This window comes from Pelodiscus sinensis, chromosome 11, assembly GCF_049634645.1.
Source record: "Pelodiscus sinensis isolate JC-2024 chromosome 11, ASM4963464v1, whole genome shotgun sequence".
Lineage (NCBI taxonomy): Eukaryota > Metazoa > Chordata > Testudines > Trionychidae > Pelodiscus > Pelodiscus sinensis.
In genome coordinates, this window is record NC_134721.1 from 26574260 (window position 1) to 26592206 (window position 17947).

At 39.9% G+C, this 17947-nt stretch overlaps 1 protein-coding gene across 19 annotated transcripts in view; it reads right to left on the reverse strand.

Moving 5' to 3' along the window:
* SLMAP (sarcolemma associated protein) overlaps positions 1-17947 on the reverse strand; it is a 203684-nt gene that overhangs the window by 32373 nt on the left and 153364 nt on the right. For 12 of the 19 annotated variants that reach the window (XM_014577409.3, XM_075938860.1, XM_075938861.1 and 9 more), the window contains 5 exons: positions 13724-13780; positions 8317-8397; positions 8017-8076; positions 2250-2372; positions 1309-1383 (listed from right to left, as the gene is read on the reverse strand). In XM_014577409.3, the coding sequence (XP_014432895.1) occupies positions 1309-1383; positions 2250-2372; positions 8017-8076; positions 8317-8397; positions 13724-13780 (396 nt within the window). Of the gene's footprint in view, positions 1-1308; positions 1384-2249; positions 2373-8016; positions 8077-8316; positions 8398-8557; positions 8852-13723; positions 13781-17947 lie in introns of those variants that run through there. The other 7 variants (XM_075938864.1, XM_075938865.1, XM_014577418.3 and 4 more) reach the window with 2 other exon arrangements.

Consider the following 17947-nt stretch of genomic DNA (forward strand, 5'->3'; position numbering starts at 1 on the left):
ACAATCTGCGCTGTGCTGTGTTAGTTTCCCAAAATATGTCTGGATAGCTGAAGTCCCCCATCACCACAAATCCTGTGCTTTGGATTATTTTGTTAGTTGTTTTTAAAAAGCCTCATCCACCTCTTCTGCCTGAGCAGTGGTCTGTAGTAGACCCCTAGCATGACATCACACTTTTTTTTAAACCCCTTTTAACCTAATCCAGAGACTCTCAAGAAGTCTGTCTCCTATATCCATCTCAACCACAGTCCAAGTGTATACACTTTTAGGCTGTGTCTACACTGGGCCACTTATTCCGGAAAATCAGCCGCTTTTCCGCAATAAGCTGCGAGCTGTCTACACTGGCCCTTGAATTTCCGGAAAAGCAACGATGCTCTACTGTACAAAATCAGCCGCTATTCTGGAAAAACTATTCTGCTCCCGCTCGGGCATAAGTCCTTATTCCAGAACACTGTTCTGGAAAAGGGTCAGTGTAGACAGCCCAGTAGTCTTTTCCGGAAAAGTGCCTGCCAATGTAGACGCTCCTTTTCTGGAAAAACTGAAAATGGAATAGTATTCCGTTTTAAGCATTTCCGGAAATTCATGCCAGTGTAGACACAGCCTTAATGTACAAGGCAACAAGAGAAGTTAGAGAAGTTTTTCTTCCTTATCTTGGTGATAGTCACTTCCAGACCTACAAATGTGAATGTTAAAGTCATGTAAGCATTGGATTCTTTTTTTCTTTTTCTGTTTTGGGCTGGGAAACTTTATGGTTCGCTTATTTACCTAAGGCGGAAACAGCTAGCAATGCCATTCTTTCACAAAAGTATTGGCAGTGGTTCCACTACATTTTTTTTATTTCAGATTCTGATACTGAAAATTGCTTTGGAATGGACACAAGTACATTTAAAGGGAAATTTTACTAGTATGGGGAAGAAGCTAACCAAGGCATAAAACCTAAATCACTGTAAGAATTCAGCATCTCTGTCAAATTCAGATTGCCTGTCAAAAGACAACATAAAATAGCACAGCAGACCTTTTTAGAGAATCCAAAGGTGAGGGAGAGAGAAAGGGAAGGGGACAGGTGAGGATGATTATCTCCTGCTAAAACCTAGAAAGTACCATGAACCAGAAATGTATGAATCATTGAGAAGCATACATTTACACCGTTCAATTCTCAGCTGCACTCAAGAGAAGTTAGACTAAGATTTACTTATAAATTTTTATTTCCTCTTACAAATGTTATCCAACGGTACGTAATGTGAGTGAAGTATTTTCTTTTGTACCCAAGATAAAAAAACAAAAGGAAAAAAGAAAAAATAATTTTCACACCTTGCAGAAACTGTATTTGCTTGGTGGACTCCTCAACCTGCAGCCGGTATGCTTTTCTCTCTTCTTCCAATAGTGCTATAAATGAAAGTGGAAATGTGCCAAAGTTGCAATTAGTTAAAAATGAATAAAACATTCAGCTGTATAGCTTAATAATTTCAAAATTAATCTCAAAGTCAGATTATTTCCCCAAAAATTTAGTTTGAAGATTAAAATAACCAGATCTCAACAATGCATCCAAGTTAATAATACAAATATAAGTAGATTAATACAAATTAATACTTTAAAATGATTTTGGTAGTAGTAGAATTAATTCTAAGTTGTGAATAATTAATATTGCCAGTCATTTTGTCTTAGAAATGCAACGGTACTGTGTACGAGGGGGAAGCATATATAAAAGAAATTAGTAGAGATTTCCCCAAACAAAATTGATTACAATATGTTTGAGCTTATTTCCGCAGAAGTGAACCAACACTTACGCTGTGTACACTGATACGATTATAACAGGGTATATCAATGGCAACTCTAAAAAATGATCTAGCTACTGCTGAACTCATTTAACTTCCTTTATCATCCCATTTAAATAGATGAATCTAAGAATACACATATATAAATGTGTATTTATTTTGCATTTCATTAGCTAACTTGAGGTGTGATAGTGTGAAAAAGACAATCAGGTCAATTTATGCCCCAAATTTAGGTTTTGTATAAAAGATTACTTATAAGCTAGGGACACCGGCAGGTTAAAGATACCATTTTTCTACATATGGGCAGTAAAACTGCATATTCTGCAAACAATTATTTACTGTAATAGATAAAATTGGTTTAAGCAGCACCACCTTTTAGGATTAACTGATATATTTACTTATTGACAATTACTCAGATTTGTACTTAAATTTGATTCTGCAGGACAGTCATTCAAATTTTATTCATCTCTATCTCACCTTGAAGTTCAAAGCATTTTTGTTTACTTGTTCTAGCTAGCTCTTGGGCTTCAATCAATTCCTTATGCAGCTGCTGAATTTCTTGTTTAGGCTCTGTTTCTGATTGTGCACCCTGCAAGTCATCTGATAAAAGAACATTTTTATTTTAAAGCATAAGTTTGCATAAGAACTTTATTCATACTTCCATATGAAGACAGGCAATGTTTTTGGCTTTAATCATGCAACATTAGCCATGATAGTTATCATGGGGTTAGGTAGAAGTTAGCAAAAAAGATTAATTTATTTAGCAGTTTGATTTAATCTTGAGGAAATGAAAGTTAAAAAAAACATAGTTAAATGCAAAAAACAAAACTAACAAACAAAAATCCCCAAACCCTGCAACATATACAAGGAATCCCAGTTTACATAACACTTTATGAAATGTTATTTTTTTAAAAATTGTATAGAGTTAGCATATTTCAAGATTATATTCAAGAAGCCTTAATACTGCTTAAATTTCATTATTAATATTCTTTTTGTGCATGTAAAATAATTTATAGAGTATAAAGAACGGACACTGTTTCTGTAAAAGTCAACTTTACATGTTGCTAGCACAAAGGATACAGTACAGGCAGTCCCTGAGTTACGTGGATCCGACTTATGTCGGATCCGCAGTTACGAACGGGGCTTTTCTCGCCCCGGAGGACGGGAGCGGCGGGACGCCCAGATGCGCCGCGGTCCGCCGCCCCCGTCCTCCGGGATGAGAAAAGCTGCTCCCCGTCTCCCTGGTCTGCAGGGAGACGGGGAGCAAAACCTTGGAGCACGCCCGCAGCAGGACAGCCTGGGACAACTCAAGCGCGCCCAGGCTGTCCCGCTGCGGGCGTGCTCCAAGGTTTTGCTCCCCATCTCCCGAACAACAGACCAGGGAGACGGGGAGCAGCTTTTCTCATCCCGGAGGACGGGGGCGGCGGACCGCTGCAGGCATGCTCCAAGGCTTTGCTCCCCGTCTCCCTGGTCTGCAGGAAGACGGGGAGCAAAGCCTCGGAGCACGCCCGCAGTGGGACAGCCACGGCGCACCTGGGCTGTCCCCCTGCGGGCATGCTCAAAGGCTTTGCTCCCCGTCTCCCTGGTCTGCAGGAAGACGGGGAGCAAAGCCTCGGAGCATGCCAGCAGCGGGACAGCCACGGCGCGCCTGGACTGTCCCGCTGCCCACATACTCTGCAGCTTTACTCCGCGTCTCCCAGGTCAGCAGTCCAGGGAGATGGAGCAAAGCCGTGGAGGACTTGGGCGGTCCCACCACCCCCGTCTCCCTGGTCTGCTGGGGGCAGGGGGTGCAGCTAGTGCCCCCCCCCCCCCAGCAGACCAGGCTTTTCTTGCCTATCCCTGGGGTAGAGCAGCTGGGGGCTGCCGGGTTGCTCCAGTAGCGCCGAGGAGCTGCGCTACTGGAGCAACCCAGCAGCACCCCAGCTGCTCTGCCCCAGGCGTCCCCAAGTCAGCCGCTGCTGAAACTGACCAGCGGCTGACTACAGGAAGCCCGAGGCAGAGTTGCTCTGCCCCAGGCTTCCTGGAATCAGCCGCTGATCAGTTTCAGCAGCAGCTGACTTGGGGACGCCTGGGTTTCTTAAGTTGAATCTGTATGTAAGTCAGAACTGGTGTCCAGATTCAGCCGCGGTTGAAACTGATCAGTTTCAGCAGCGGCTGACGCCAGTTCCGACTTACATACAGATTCAACTTAAGAACAAACCTACAGTCCCTATCTTGTACGTAACCCGGGGACTGCCTGTATGTCATTTCAGCAATGATAATACTATGTAAAACACATGATTTATCATGCCATACGGTACGTGAGCTAATATTTTTCAACTTGAGTGTATAAACCTAGGCACCTATATGAAAGAACCCTGATTTTACATAAGCGCTTAGCAAGCCATTTGAAGTCAACAAGAAAATCAAATGTTAGACCCAACTGAAAATCAACCCAAGTTTAGTCTTTAAAAAACCCCTAGCTTCACTGTGAAAATATTAAAGGTTACTTTTATCTGAGATCATGTCTAAAGATATATTTTTAGCTTAAATAATGGTAAGTATAATATATGCATTACAGGACAACTTTTCAAATCTGTTTTTCCCCAGCTCAAAGTTTTTTAATTATTTATAAAAGAGCACGAATAAAAGACGTTAGGGATTAGAAATATTCATATTTGTTCAAAATAAAATACAAAGTTTTTCAACTTAAATTTTATTGCATACTCAAATAGCAGAAAAGAGAAACATATATACAAGTGTGCCATGTGCAGCCCCTCATCTACAGGCACTGAAACCACATCTTCTACCGACTACCGTTCTCTTTTATTGATCAATGGGAGCTGCAGGAGTGGTGTCTGTAGGCAAAGTCAACATGTGGAGACCCCCTACCCTGCCTTTCTCCCTCTCAGACCCTGCAGAGCAAGCAGGATGCTCCCAGGGGGCAGTTCCAAGGCAGAGGACACAAGCAGCATGACAGTGGGTACAGGGGCAACTGAAAGTGCTAGTGCTTGATAAGCTTCCTCGCCAAACCAGTCAGGATCACTTGTCAGAGGCTCCAAGATCTACCAGTGGATCTCAATCTACTGGTTGGTGACCACTGCTATATATGAAAACAGAAAAAGATGCAATGGGCAACATTCAAAATAGCTTCAGGACAAGTTCTCAGGATTATGTTGTGCCTCTAAGACAATCAGAACTCTAGAGCACAGAAGGCACCAGTGTTGGCACCAACCTTAAAACATGTGCTCCATATTAATGTATCAGTGCACTGAAAGAATAAGTTAAATATCAAGGATTTCTTCTATTTTGTCTCCACAGATAGTATTAGAATCACTGTGTAAAGTTAGTACAATTTGTGCCAAGCATGGAACCTTTGTTCTCCCTCCAAACAAGTTCAAGGACAGAAGTCTGAATATGGCTCACAAACCTAGGAAGAACATCCACCCCACAAACATGTGAGGCATATCATATGATGGTCTGACATACACAACTTGGAAACATTTTCCACAAAATTGAAATTACCTGTCTAATGTCAAAATCTGCTATCAAATAAGTTTTAAGGCCCTATAAAGTCTTTACAGGAAAAATAAAATCTGGATCCAACAAACATTTCCAAATCTGACGGAAAAAGGCACCAAGAGAACTTCATCTAAAGGTCTGTATTTACAGAAGTGATCTTGGTATACTTAGCTATGCACAAAACTCTGGTTAGGCTCTGCCTTTTAGTTGTCCCGTATCCACATGTTCCTATAAAAGCTAGACTCTATGAAAGCAAATTACAAGTAGTAAGACAGTCGCACAGCTCTCATGTTTGAGACATCCAGCTCACTTCCTGGGTTCTTGAAGGACCCTTATCCAACAGCAAGCCTCCCTTTGGGGGAAAAACATTGTTCAACTGAAATCAAATAAATTAGATTAAAAACACAAGTTTTTGTCAAATCCCTGAAAAATTGAGTATGCAAACACTATTTAAGTAACAAATGAACGCATCATTTTCAATGTAAAGAAACAATAGGAAGTTGATAAGAACTATCAGTGCTGACTGTCTTGATCGCTTCCTGGTGGTGCGTGCGTCAGACCTGGATACCTATTTTTAATTCTGCAACTTTTCTTTGTAAATATCAGCCACTGACAGACTTAACCTGTCTTTAAAAGGTTTTTTTCAATAACTCTCTTAGTGGTTGACAAATACATTACCTCATCAACAAAACACAGTCTGGCAAACGCTCAAAAATATTACAAATCCGCCCCGCCAACACACACTTTGGCTTGTATAATGTAGAATGAGTGTTAATAAATTTGAAGTTTAATGACAGAAAACACATATGCAAATAATAAAAGCAGAATTAAATATCCCACCAACCTCTTATTCCATGAATTTCAGTAACTTCCAGAACACTAGTTTTCCATCTGACACTTCTCCATGTCCCTAGAAGCCCTATGTGCAGGTTCTAGGTCACAAGCGCTTTTGTCTTCCCATGGCTCTACTAAAGTGTAGCTTAGCCAACTGAGTCTTACTCTAACAATTTTATCTATTGGCAGATTAAGTCAGTGCATATATCTACATTCCCATTAGCAACATTAATTAAATTTACCAAACATACTGGTATGTCACATATTCAAGTGTCCAAATGCCTGAATTCTTAAATTGTTTCACCAGACACTAATCTGGCAAAATAAGCTCTTTTCTTATTACATTTTTGTTAACTATTTTACTGAACATTTTGTAATTGCTCTGAAGTACTTCAATTACAAAAAAAAATCTCATCTTTTCCAGCAAAAAGTTGGGAAAATACATACAACTAACGAAGAGATTGTATATTAGCCTTTCTGATTCTCTATGGCAGGGCTACTGAATTTTGGAAGTCCCAGGGGCCACAATGATACTCTCAGCACATGCCGAGGGCTACAACTTAAGTGTAGTTGCATGTACATACAAATACAAATGCAAATATATGCAAGTAGCTTCTTTCACACTGATGGGCATGAATACAAAGATTAAACCTTAAGCCACAGCTCTGGACCCAAACATGGCCAGTATGAACCAGTCAGCACCTTTCAGGATCTGCCTACAAGGCTAAACAGCCAGCACTTGCCACAATGCCTCAGTGCTCCCGACATCTCCGCCCTGGGGGCTAGAAATGCAGACACCCTGTACCTATCTGCTTGCGTCTTTCAATGCTCACCCCACCTGGGAGACACCTTGCTATTCTGAAGCGTGTTCCCAGTGGAGGCTGTGTTCAAAGGATCCCACCTGCAGGCTGTGTGTTGAGCCCCACGTAAACCCAAACCACACCGTAGGCCACAAATAAATGGGCCGTGGGCTGCGTGTTGAGTAGCCCTGCTCTATGATTTCCAAGTTTGTGAGCAAACAAAAAGTCAGTAGTGTTTCATTTGTAACCCAACTAAAGAATCATTTCATTGCTAATGATAAGAAAAAAGTCTACAATTACAGAAATGAAGCAAAAGATTACCTTTTCAACATGTTAAATATAATGGCATATTAATCATATTTCATCCCTTGTACTTGAGCTATTTTTTAAAACATTAATTTGCTGAACATGGCAAGTTTGCAGTTAGATACACTTTTTAGGTATGACTGCAATATGAAGGTCTCCTGCAGAGCAATCTGATTTTCTAATTTCAATGGTCAAAGTTAATGTACCCAACATAAGCTGTTTTGTTCAGCAAAACCTGAAAATCTGATATGACATCTATGATAAACCATTAACATATTCATAATTGAAGATTTAACAGTTCTTTAAATATAAAAAACACAAAATTGTAAACTAATGAGTTTTTTCATCACTGGGGGAAACGAATTACACAGATGATACACAGCAATCATTAAAATGGGTAAAAATGACCAGAAGAGAGACACTAATTATTAACCTTGAAACTGAGAACAAAGAGAACCTATTATTTTCTTGACTCGTGCTTTAAGTTGCACATGAAGATTTTTTTTGCAGCACTGGTGTGAATTGGAAAAAAAGAGTACTCTAATTTAAAATGTCAGTTATCTCTATACTAACACTTTGTTATATTATTTTATTTCAGATGAATGAATTACAATTTCTTTTCAATTATACTTCCTTGATATCGTAAATTAAGCTGTTTTAACCTGAGCACTTCTCACAATTACAAATATTCATCTGACAGGAAAAAAAAAAAAAGAGTCCTAGAAGAAAATATGCAAGTATTATTCAGAACATAAATCTATCATACCACATCTTGAAGTTAAAAAATAAGTAAATGTGTTTACCTTTCAAAAGAGATACTTTAGCAATAGGTTCATTTAGATCTTGTTCATCCATTTGGGCATCTGAAACAAGAAGGTTAAATTGCGGGTAGACAAGAGTCAACAAACAGATAAGAGAAACCTCTACTGTCCTCTCTTCCCCCTAAACTGGTAATAAGATATTGGATATAGTATTTTGCTGTTTTTCAAACACATTTTATTCAGCTGAGCTAAATATGAAATATAGCTTGTGTTCTAGATTTTAATAGTATTATATATACTTAACACCAAAGCTATTTTGCAGAAATTTACACCCAAATTTACCTGTAGTGTCGTCACTGCTTTTCTCCTTGCTTGGACTAAGAGTATCTGACAAATCAGATTCTTTTGCTCTTGCTTGGTTTTCTGTAAGAGAGAAGGAGAATTTGAATTCAAATGGGTGAGTGTAACATTTTTCTTCAGTTGTGCACTAAAAGCAGCATCTTGTAGTAGATCTAGAATTTATACTAAGCGAGAAGGAAAAGCCATAGAAAACACTCGTGCTTTAATAAAAGCCAGTGTTTACCTTGTGTCTAATCCCACTCCAAAATTCATTTAACATCCGTAGGATCATATATCTAATGTTACAGTCTAATATGAGATGGTAACTGCCTCCTAGATAGCCTGGTCTTTTGTTTAATGCTGTACTTTTGCCAGTTGGAACCCAGTGTAAAAGCTGGTTGCTTTGTTCAGTCTTTCCGGGAACAAATCAGAAAAAACAGCAGCAATGTTTCCAGAACAGTACAGATATTGTATCATGATGGAAAGAATATGCTGCCGAGAACAAAATTTGATTTTGAAGTGTTTTGCGTAAGTAAAATAACAGTAACAGATGCCTAAGTTCACTGTATTGTAATATAAATTTGAATTGAACTATGAATCAAAATTATTCTTAACATGAATCATCAGTATTTTAACCAGTTTTTCTAAAAGAAGCTTTAAATATAGGTTATGTTAATAGGAAATGGTCTACATACTTGCACAAAAGCACCTCTAAAAGGCTTACAGATTAGCCTTTTATATTCTGTCTAGGAGATAGTTACATGAAGTTTAGTGCAGCCATTGAAGCAGTTTTTTGGCTAGATCTAGGGGCCTCATATAGAGGGAAAACGGGAAGTGTACTTCATTATATAATTCAGCCTTTTCCCATGCAACAGTCTGCTTCACTCAACAAGGCCAGGTTTATTTTATGTGCCTATAATAGCTTAATTTTATTTCTGAACTACAATTTAGCTTAGACGGATGCACACAGAAAAAGACTGTAGACAAAAAGAGGAGTTATGAGTCATGCACTTGAGGACACATATAATAAATTATTATTCAGCCATTGCACTCTGACTTGTTTGGACAGCACTGTTGTCTACCCCCAAATTGGTGGACCCTTCTCTTTGGGCACAAGTGCCAGGTAATGAGGGATTTAGATAGATAGTTATTACAATGCTCCTAGTATACAATCTTTCCTACCATATCAACATGAAGCAGTGTCACCACAAATCCTCTCCATCTGCTATTTAATATACAACCTCCCCCCTCCCCCCCAAAAAAAAACATCTGGCAGAAGAGAGAAGAAAAGACATGCAGTTAGAGACAAATAACTACATGGGAAATAGGGATGTAAAATCTTTATTCATCAGTCAACCGGTTAAACAGTAGGTTAACCAAACCTTTTAATCGGTTAACCGACTAAGGAAGAACCCAAGCAGGAGACTGTTCCAGACCAGCTGGAGCAGCCCCCAGACCACTGAGCTGCCACCAGCTCCCGACCCCAGCCCCAGGGCTGCCACCAGTTCCTAGCTCCAGTACTGGGGCAGCTCTCCACCTGTGAAAAGCCTAGGGCAGAGGCCTGCTCTTGGCCACTGATTAACCATTAACCAGTGAACATCGCCTGGTTACCCATTCACATCCCTAATAAGAAACTATGAATACTGGCATATCAAATTATGTAAAAAAAAATTTATCAGACACCGTAAGCTTGCTATATCTCGTCACACAATGACTCTATGGAACTGAAAAGAAAAAAAACAAATTCAACAGAAACTGAAGCACTTCATCTGGAAAACAGACAAGTGACTAAAGGGAAAGACACAGAGTTTAACAGAATATACTTTTCTCTTTCATACTGGGCAAAGTAAGCAAGTTTGTACCACATCATTACATGAGAGGAATAATATTGTGTTGTGTGGGACATAACAGAACGTAAATAGCAAATATGAGGCTATAGATGTTAATAGATAGACGTTAATAAAGAAGGTGGTAGTCATCAACATATGCCTTTCCCTAAGACAAGTGGTTCATAAGCTCTGGCAGCTATTTCCTTGCTCTGTTTCACACTTCATATTTTACCATGGACAAACTGCTTAACCTCAGCATTTAACTTTTCCTTTATGTAAAATAAAAGAATAATACTTCCCTATCTTACAGGGGCAAAAGGTTTAATTCAGCAATGTTTTTAAATCACTTATGTGCCTTCTATTTAAGAATCATAAAGTACCATATAATTATAATCCAGTCTATAAAAATTGCCTTTGGAACTGTGTCAGGCATTAACTCCAAGACATTTCCATATACAGGCAGCCCCCGAGTTACGTGCATCTGACTTATGTCGGATCCCTACATACGAACGGGGCATTTCTTGCCGAGGAGGACCCGGGCGACGGGACTGCCCAGACGCACCGTGGTCCCCTCGCCCGCGTCCTCCGCAGAGAGAAAAGCTGCTCCGCGTCTCCCTAGTCTGCTGGGGGGGGGGGGGAGGGGGGCAGCAGACCAGGGAGACGCAGAGCAAAGCCGCGGAGGACGCGGGCGGCGGGACCGCGGCGCATCTCGGCGGTCCCGCCGCCTGTGTCTCCCTGGTCTTCTGGGGGGGGGGGGGGCGCGCAGCTAGTGCGCACCCCCGCTCCCCCCAGCAGACCAGGCTTTTCTCGCCGCAGAGGACGCAGGCGGCGGGACCGCCGAGACACACCGTGGTCCCGCCGCCCGTGTCCTCCGCGGCTTTGCTCCGCGTCTCCCTGGTCTGCTGACTTGGGAACGCCTGGAGTAGAGCAGCTGGGGTGCTGCCGGGTTGGTCCAGTAGGGCAGAGGTGCGGCACTGCGGGGACCTACCCGGCAGCGCCCCAGCTGCTCTGTCCCAGGCGTCCAGATTCAGCCGCTGTTGAAACTGATCAGCAGCTGCTTCCAGGAAGCCTGGGGCAGAGCAGCTCTGCCTCGGGCTTCCCGTAGTCAGCCGCTGATCAGTTTCAACAGCGGCTGAATCTGGACACCAGTTCCGACTTACATACAAATTCAACTTAAGAACAAACCTACAGTCCCTATCTTGTACGTAACCCGGGGACTGCCTGTATATGCATATAAGGAAGTATGAGTATTTGCTCTATGACAGTGGTTCCCAAACTTTTCAGAATCACGCCCCCTTTTTGATTTTTGAGAAACCTTCACGCCTCCTCCCCTCCCCAAAATAGCAGCAAAACTTGTTGACGTGGGGGGGGGGGACTTACTGGGGATGAGAAACAAAAACAGCAGCAAAACTGGGGGGAGGAGGAGATTGATGGGGGGCACTGGGTCGCCTCATGCCCTGCCCTGCCTTCCCCCCCCCCATTTGGGAAACCGTGCTCTATGTAAATTAGGAAGAAAGGTACAAGTTCTAGACCATGGATTCCATCACATAAAACACACAAATGCTCTGGATCCATAAGCAGGGTCAGACACTAGTGGATCTTACGAGATATCAGGCACAGATTTAGCATCTGACATGGCAGAAATCCAAGTGACTAAGGACTTACCTAGATGGTGAATTATTGTGCAACAAGGCAGGATGCTAATCTACCACATACTAGCTTGCTGCTTAGTAACTGAAACAAAGTCCTGGTGTTTGGTGGATTAGCATATAGCTGCTTGAAAACATTAAATTCTAAAGGCTCCAGGACTTCCATGACACTGTCACAGTGTCCACACAGCAAATTACAATAGAGTCATCTTCTTGCTCAGCTACATGGTCAGTAAATGTGTGGCAAGCCCTAAGCAGTTTGGTACATTAAGGAACCAATTTCAATTCTAGAAACCATGATTCAACAAGTACAAAGAACTTTGGTGGTCTCATTCTACTTTCTTATAAAAGTTTGCTTCAGTCTAATGCAACAACATTCAGTAGTTTTATAGTTGTCCTTGACGGAGAAGTCTAAAACATACATTAAAAATAATAGGGGTATTTTCAGGAGGAGCAGTGGCAGACTGAAAGAAGGAAATTCATTCAGTATTCCAATTCTGACCTCAGTTACTCAGTTTACCTCAATGTAACTACAATCCAAATCTGGTCCAGTAGCTAAATGTACAAGTATTCAGTATAAGTCACTTATTAGTCCCTTACTTTCATAAATACTAAGCTCATGTTTTAAATATCTGCCCTTTAATGAGAAAAAACAGGACTACATAACACAATTTGGTAAAACAAAGCTTTTTCCTAACATTCTTCTTTCCATTTCAATCTTTTTACACTTTCAGTAATAAAAGTGAGCTATTTAAATACATCAGATAATAAAATGAACTTTATTTTAAAATAATTTGTTGACACCATACTTATAATATTGGACTGTATTAATAAATTCTAAATATAGCTCACTATTTTGCAAGATAATACTGGCATGCAAGTGTTAAATTACAGTTATGTTTATTGTATGCATTCTTTTGCCAAACATGGCATGTTATCTGGAGTTTATACAAGCTCGGTAACAAGCTAAAATGGAATTGCACTGAGAAGATGAAATAAAATTCTAGATGATAAGGATAAGTCTAAAAATAACATTGGAATACTGAATAACCAAAATATATTTAACGTAATAATATCTACGCAGATAAATGAGCAGAAAATGTGAAGAAATCAATATTCTGATACATTAAAAACTATTCATGAAAAGGGTGAAAAAAATGAAATGTCAGAACTTACTGTACTATTACATTCACTGAACAAAACAAAACATTAAAATGTTAATATTGTGCTCAAATTAAAAGCATTTGTAGCAGTCCTGATTTTGTGTCTACAATGTGAGGCTTGTTATTATTAAGGAACTTAAGCTGCTCACAAATAAATATTGTATATTAGTATTCCTTAAAAAATCATGAACCAAGAAAAAGTGACAAACTTTAAAAGAATGCACACATTGATATTTTATCTTTTTTAAAATGCCGATTTATAAGATAAGGGTTCATTTTAACACTGCTAACTTATTCGTAGATTTATAAAACCCCGCACCTTTTTCCTCTTATCTCCTAAGACTGACTAACATTTTCTGGTTCTGCTCAGTGAAAAAACTCAAATATGAAATGTATTTAGTAGTGACAGATTTTAAACAAGCTTGCAAAAGAATCCTCTTTTAAAAACCTCCGGATGAGTAATACACAGGTGAGAAGTCAGTCAAGACCAGTCCTTCGCACCCTTCCATCCCTCAAAGAAAAGTTTACTTTATGATTTTTTCCCTAAAATAATTATGAGAGTGATGTACCAGTGGGCACTAAATACATCTACCTTCTTGCTGGACTTGTTAAAAAATTACCTTATATTTCCAATATACAACAAAGAAATTATTAAATTGTTGGTTTGAATCAAAATAGGCAGCACTGCATCATTCAAGAAACATATATTAAGCACATCCACTACATAAAACATGCTTCAAAACAGAGTTATTTGAATCAGAAATCTAACCTCTCAAAAGCTTTGTTTCTTCCACTTTGGTTAGATGTCCTTCGTCTATGAACTTGTCTGCCAAACAAAATAAATGTTACCATCCAAGTCCAAATTCAGCAAGCATTTCCCTGTGCACATCTCGTTCACATTCCATGACCAAATTTAAAGAGGACAGTATTACTTCATACCCCTGCATGAATAAAAATTTGATTCTGACATGGAAAATGAAGCAGATTATCATGTGATTAATTATAACTTAACTATAACACAAAGGACAATGAATACAGCAGAAATTATGTTAAATATTTGCTTTTATTATTTAATAATAAACATTCTTAAATACTTCAGGTAATTAATGAAGGCTTAATTATATAAAAAATTAGATTAACTGGACAACATATAACTGAAAAATCAAACTGACAACAATTAGCATTTAGTAGCTTTTTAGAAAAACTAGATTTTTTAAAGTGGAATTTCTAAATTTATTGTCTATCCAGAACTCCATTCTAGTTTTGTGGCCAGGTGCCCACGGTAATGACTATGAGAAAAAGCCATTTTACACAAAAAAGAGAGTAGGAAGATGAGCATGTATTCAAATAGGCTTGAGTGGTTGGCATTTAGTGTAAGGTTTTGCCTCCATGAGTAACAAAGGCATAAATAAGAAAGTGCCTTATCCTCACCTTCCCCAAAAATCAAGGAAGTCTTAATACAGTGATGGGCAGTAAAAAAATAAATAAAAGACAATTAACACGAGAGGTGCTAAAAGCAAAAGTCCCTAACTATTTTATGGAATCATCAGCTCCTTTCCCCTCTCTCATTTCAGGAACACCTTGTGTTTTTGTGTTGCTCTGTTTTTTGGAGCAGGGAGATATAGATTTTTTTTTTAAAGGGGGAACAACAGTTGTAGAGATTGTTCTGGGTACAATAAAACGGAAAAGATGGTCACCGAAGAGTCTGAAGTAATCGTCCTCCAGATATGAGGCAGCAGTAAAATGCTTCTTCCTAGTGCTGAACACATTAAGGAAAGACAAGAATGGTTGAGGATGAATGAGGAATAAAGTAAAATGTGTATGGCTCTTCTATGAAGCTGGAGTGGGGAGGTAGTTTTTTCTCTAGGTCTCCTTTCAAGGTTAAGTCCCCAGTATCATAGAATCACAGAAGCGTACGACTGAAAGAAACCTCAGGCAGTCATTGAGTCCAACCCTCTGCCCAAAGCAGGACCAACCCTAACTAAATCATCCTAGCGATGGCTTTGCCAAGCCGGGACTTAAAAACCTCTAGGGATGGAGATTCCTTTACCTCCCTAGGTAACCCATTCCAGTACTTCACCAACTCCTAGTGAAATAGTTTTTCCTAATACCAACCTAGACCTCCTTCACTATATCTTAAGACCACTGCTCCTTGTTCTGCCATCCAACACTACTGATAACAGCCTCTCTCCATCCTCTTTGGAACCTCCCATCAGGAAGTTGAAGGCTGCTATCAAATCCCCTCTTGCTCTTCTCTTGTGCAGACTAAATAAGCCCAAATCCCTCAGTCTCTCCTTGTAAGTCATGTGCTCCAGCTCCCTAATCATTTTGGTTGCCCTCTGCTGGACCCTCTCCAATGCGTCCACATCCTTTCTATAGTGGGGGAAGGGGACCCAGAACTGGATGCAATACTCCAGATATGGTCTCAGTGTCAAATAAAGAGGAATAATTTCTTTACATCTGCTGGAAATGCTCCTCCTAATGCACCCTATTATGCCTTTAGCCTTCTTGGCTACAAGGGTACACTGTTGACTCATATCTAGCTTCTCATCCACTGTAATCACCGTCCTTTTCTGCCAAACTGCTGCTTAGCCACTCTGTCCCTAGCCTGTATCAGTGCTTGGGATTCCTCCGTCCCAAGTGCAGGACTCTGCACTTGTCCTTGTTGAACCTCATCAGATTTCTTTTGGCCCAATCCTCCAATTTGTCTAGGTCACTCTGGACCCCATCCCTACCCTTCAACTTATCTACCTCTCCCCCAAGCTTAGTGTCATCTGCAAACTTGTAGAGGGTGCAATCCATCCCCTGATCCAGGTCATTAATTAAGATGTTGAACAAAACCAGCCCTAGAACGAATCCTTGGGGTACTCCGCTTGAAACCAACTGCCAACCAGACATCAAGCTGCTGATCACGATCTTTTGGGCCTGACAATTTATCCAGTTTTCTATTACCTTACAGTCCATTTATCCAATGCATACTTCCTTACTTGCTGGCAAGAATACAGTGAGAGACCGTATCAAAATCTTAGCTAAAGTCAAGGTATATCACATCCCTCTGAACATAAAAGAAGAGTAAAGAGAAAGTTTGAAGGAGTTTTCTAGTTCTACCCTAGAACAGACAGGTCTTCAAGTAAGGCTGCAAGTAGTTATTGACCACATTAGGATGGAATTGTGAGCCACTTTATTGAGTGCATTCATAGGGTGGAGGTGCTTTGAGAAGTTGCTGCATCTCAGGATAGTCACCCAATTCAGAACTGGTTTCTTCTCCCATTGGTCATTCAGACTGTAGAAGTTGTATGAAGCCATGGTGGGTGGCCTGTGTGTGCATTTCAGGTGACCCACATTGGATCCCCTGCCCAAGATATTTTCAGATCTTCTCTCCTGGTTTTTTTTGAGAGAGGGCAGAAGGTGAAAAGCAGAGCAGAGCAAAGAAGGGAAGTGTCCTTTGTCTTGCCTTGTACCATATCGTTGCAGAACTCTGCTAGGATGAGGAAAAAAGACTGGATTTTCAGATATGCACCAGCCATAGTTTATTCTAGCACAGCAAGACTTGTCTACGCCTGGAGAAGTCTGTCTGCACCCCTGGAAATGGAACCGGACATAAGAATCCTACATCCACATTAGTTATCCACCTGCCTGATTTATAGATGAAAACAACTACATTCACAATGGCAAACTTAAAAAGCAACAAATGGTCTGGTAGCACTTTATAGACTAACAAAACATGAAGATGGGTGAATAGCCAGTTTATGGCAGCAAAATGTATTGCAGATTTTTGACTCTAAAAAATATTTTTTTTAAGTTAGTCTTTTTTGACCTAGATCTATTTTCCTGGTCAACTCAAATTGCTTTCAGCAGTATATTTTCTAGATTTTTAAAAAATTAAACCATTCCAATGAAAAAAAAAATGTATTCTTAATGCTTCCTCCACACACTGATTTATAGACTTTTCATATACATGCAGGTGATGAACTTAAAAACAGGCTTTGGAGGCCACCATTTGATTTTTAGCATGATTGTCTCAGCCAACCCAATGTCACAAACGAATACAATTGATTGATTAAAAGCTGCTGTTAAAGTTTCCCCATTTTTATAGTTGAATTACAATTTAATTACTGTGTGATTCAAGATGCAATGAAGTATCAACCAAGTTAAAAGGAAATGGAAATGTTTGTTTGGATAAACAACACTAATACATATACAGGATTTGGTGACATGTATAGAAGTTTTTAAAACCCTGCAAGCCAACTTTGCAATGTGACAACATAGTTTTGAGCACGCTGGACTCGGAGTGAATATTGGTAAAATCAAGCCTATGATATAGGAATTTCAATACATAAAGTCAGTGGTTGGTGCCAATAGTGCCCTCCTGCGATATGCTCAGCATTCTGGTGCAAATGGAGGGAACTGCTCCCAGCTCTTTGTGTCAAGAAGTTGCCAATAATTTAAAAAAGGTACAGTGTATAAAATTAACTAGACCCATCCTTATGTAAAAAAAGAGTGACCAGACTAGCCACTAGAAAAGATTTCAGTATGCTCTTCTCCAGGGAAATTAGGATGGTGAGATGGACAAATGGTAAAACACTGCTTGATAGAAAATAAAATATGGGGGTTGCTCCAAATGAAGACAATTTGAGGAAGACCAGGCTACACTGGTAAGAGCATGTTCAGCAGAGACAAGAGAGCTATACTGTTATGATGGCTCTTGCAGTGGTTGTGGGTGGAAGACAAGGAAAGGGAGAAAACTGAAGTCTTGATACATGGGCTGGATATTAATGGACGTCCGAGACCTCCATCTGTACAACAGCCTAGAATAGAGTCAGTTTTGGAAGAAGTCTATGAAAGCTGCGAACCACAAATAGGGAAGTGGCAAGAAAGACAGAGCAAACAGAAAGAAAAGAAAAAGGGAAAAAGAAAAGAAAAACAACCAAATACTGCCATTTTAAGATTAATATCATAGTCCACAGTTTCGCAGTAAATTACAACTCAACAT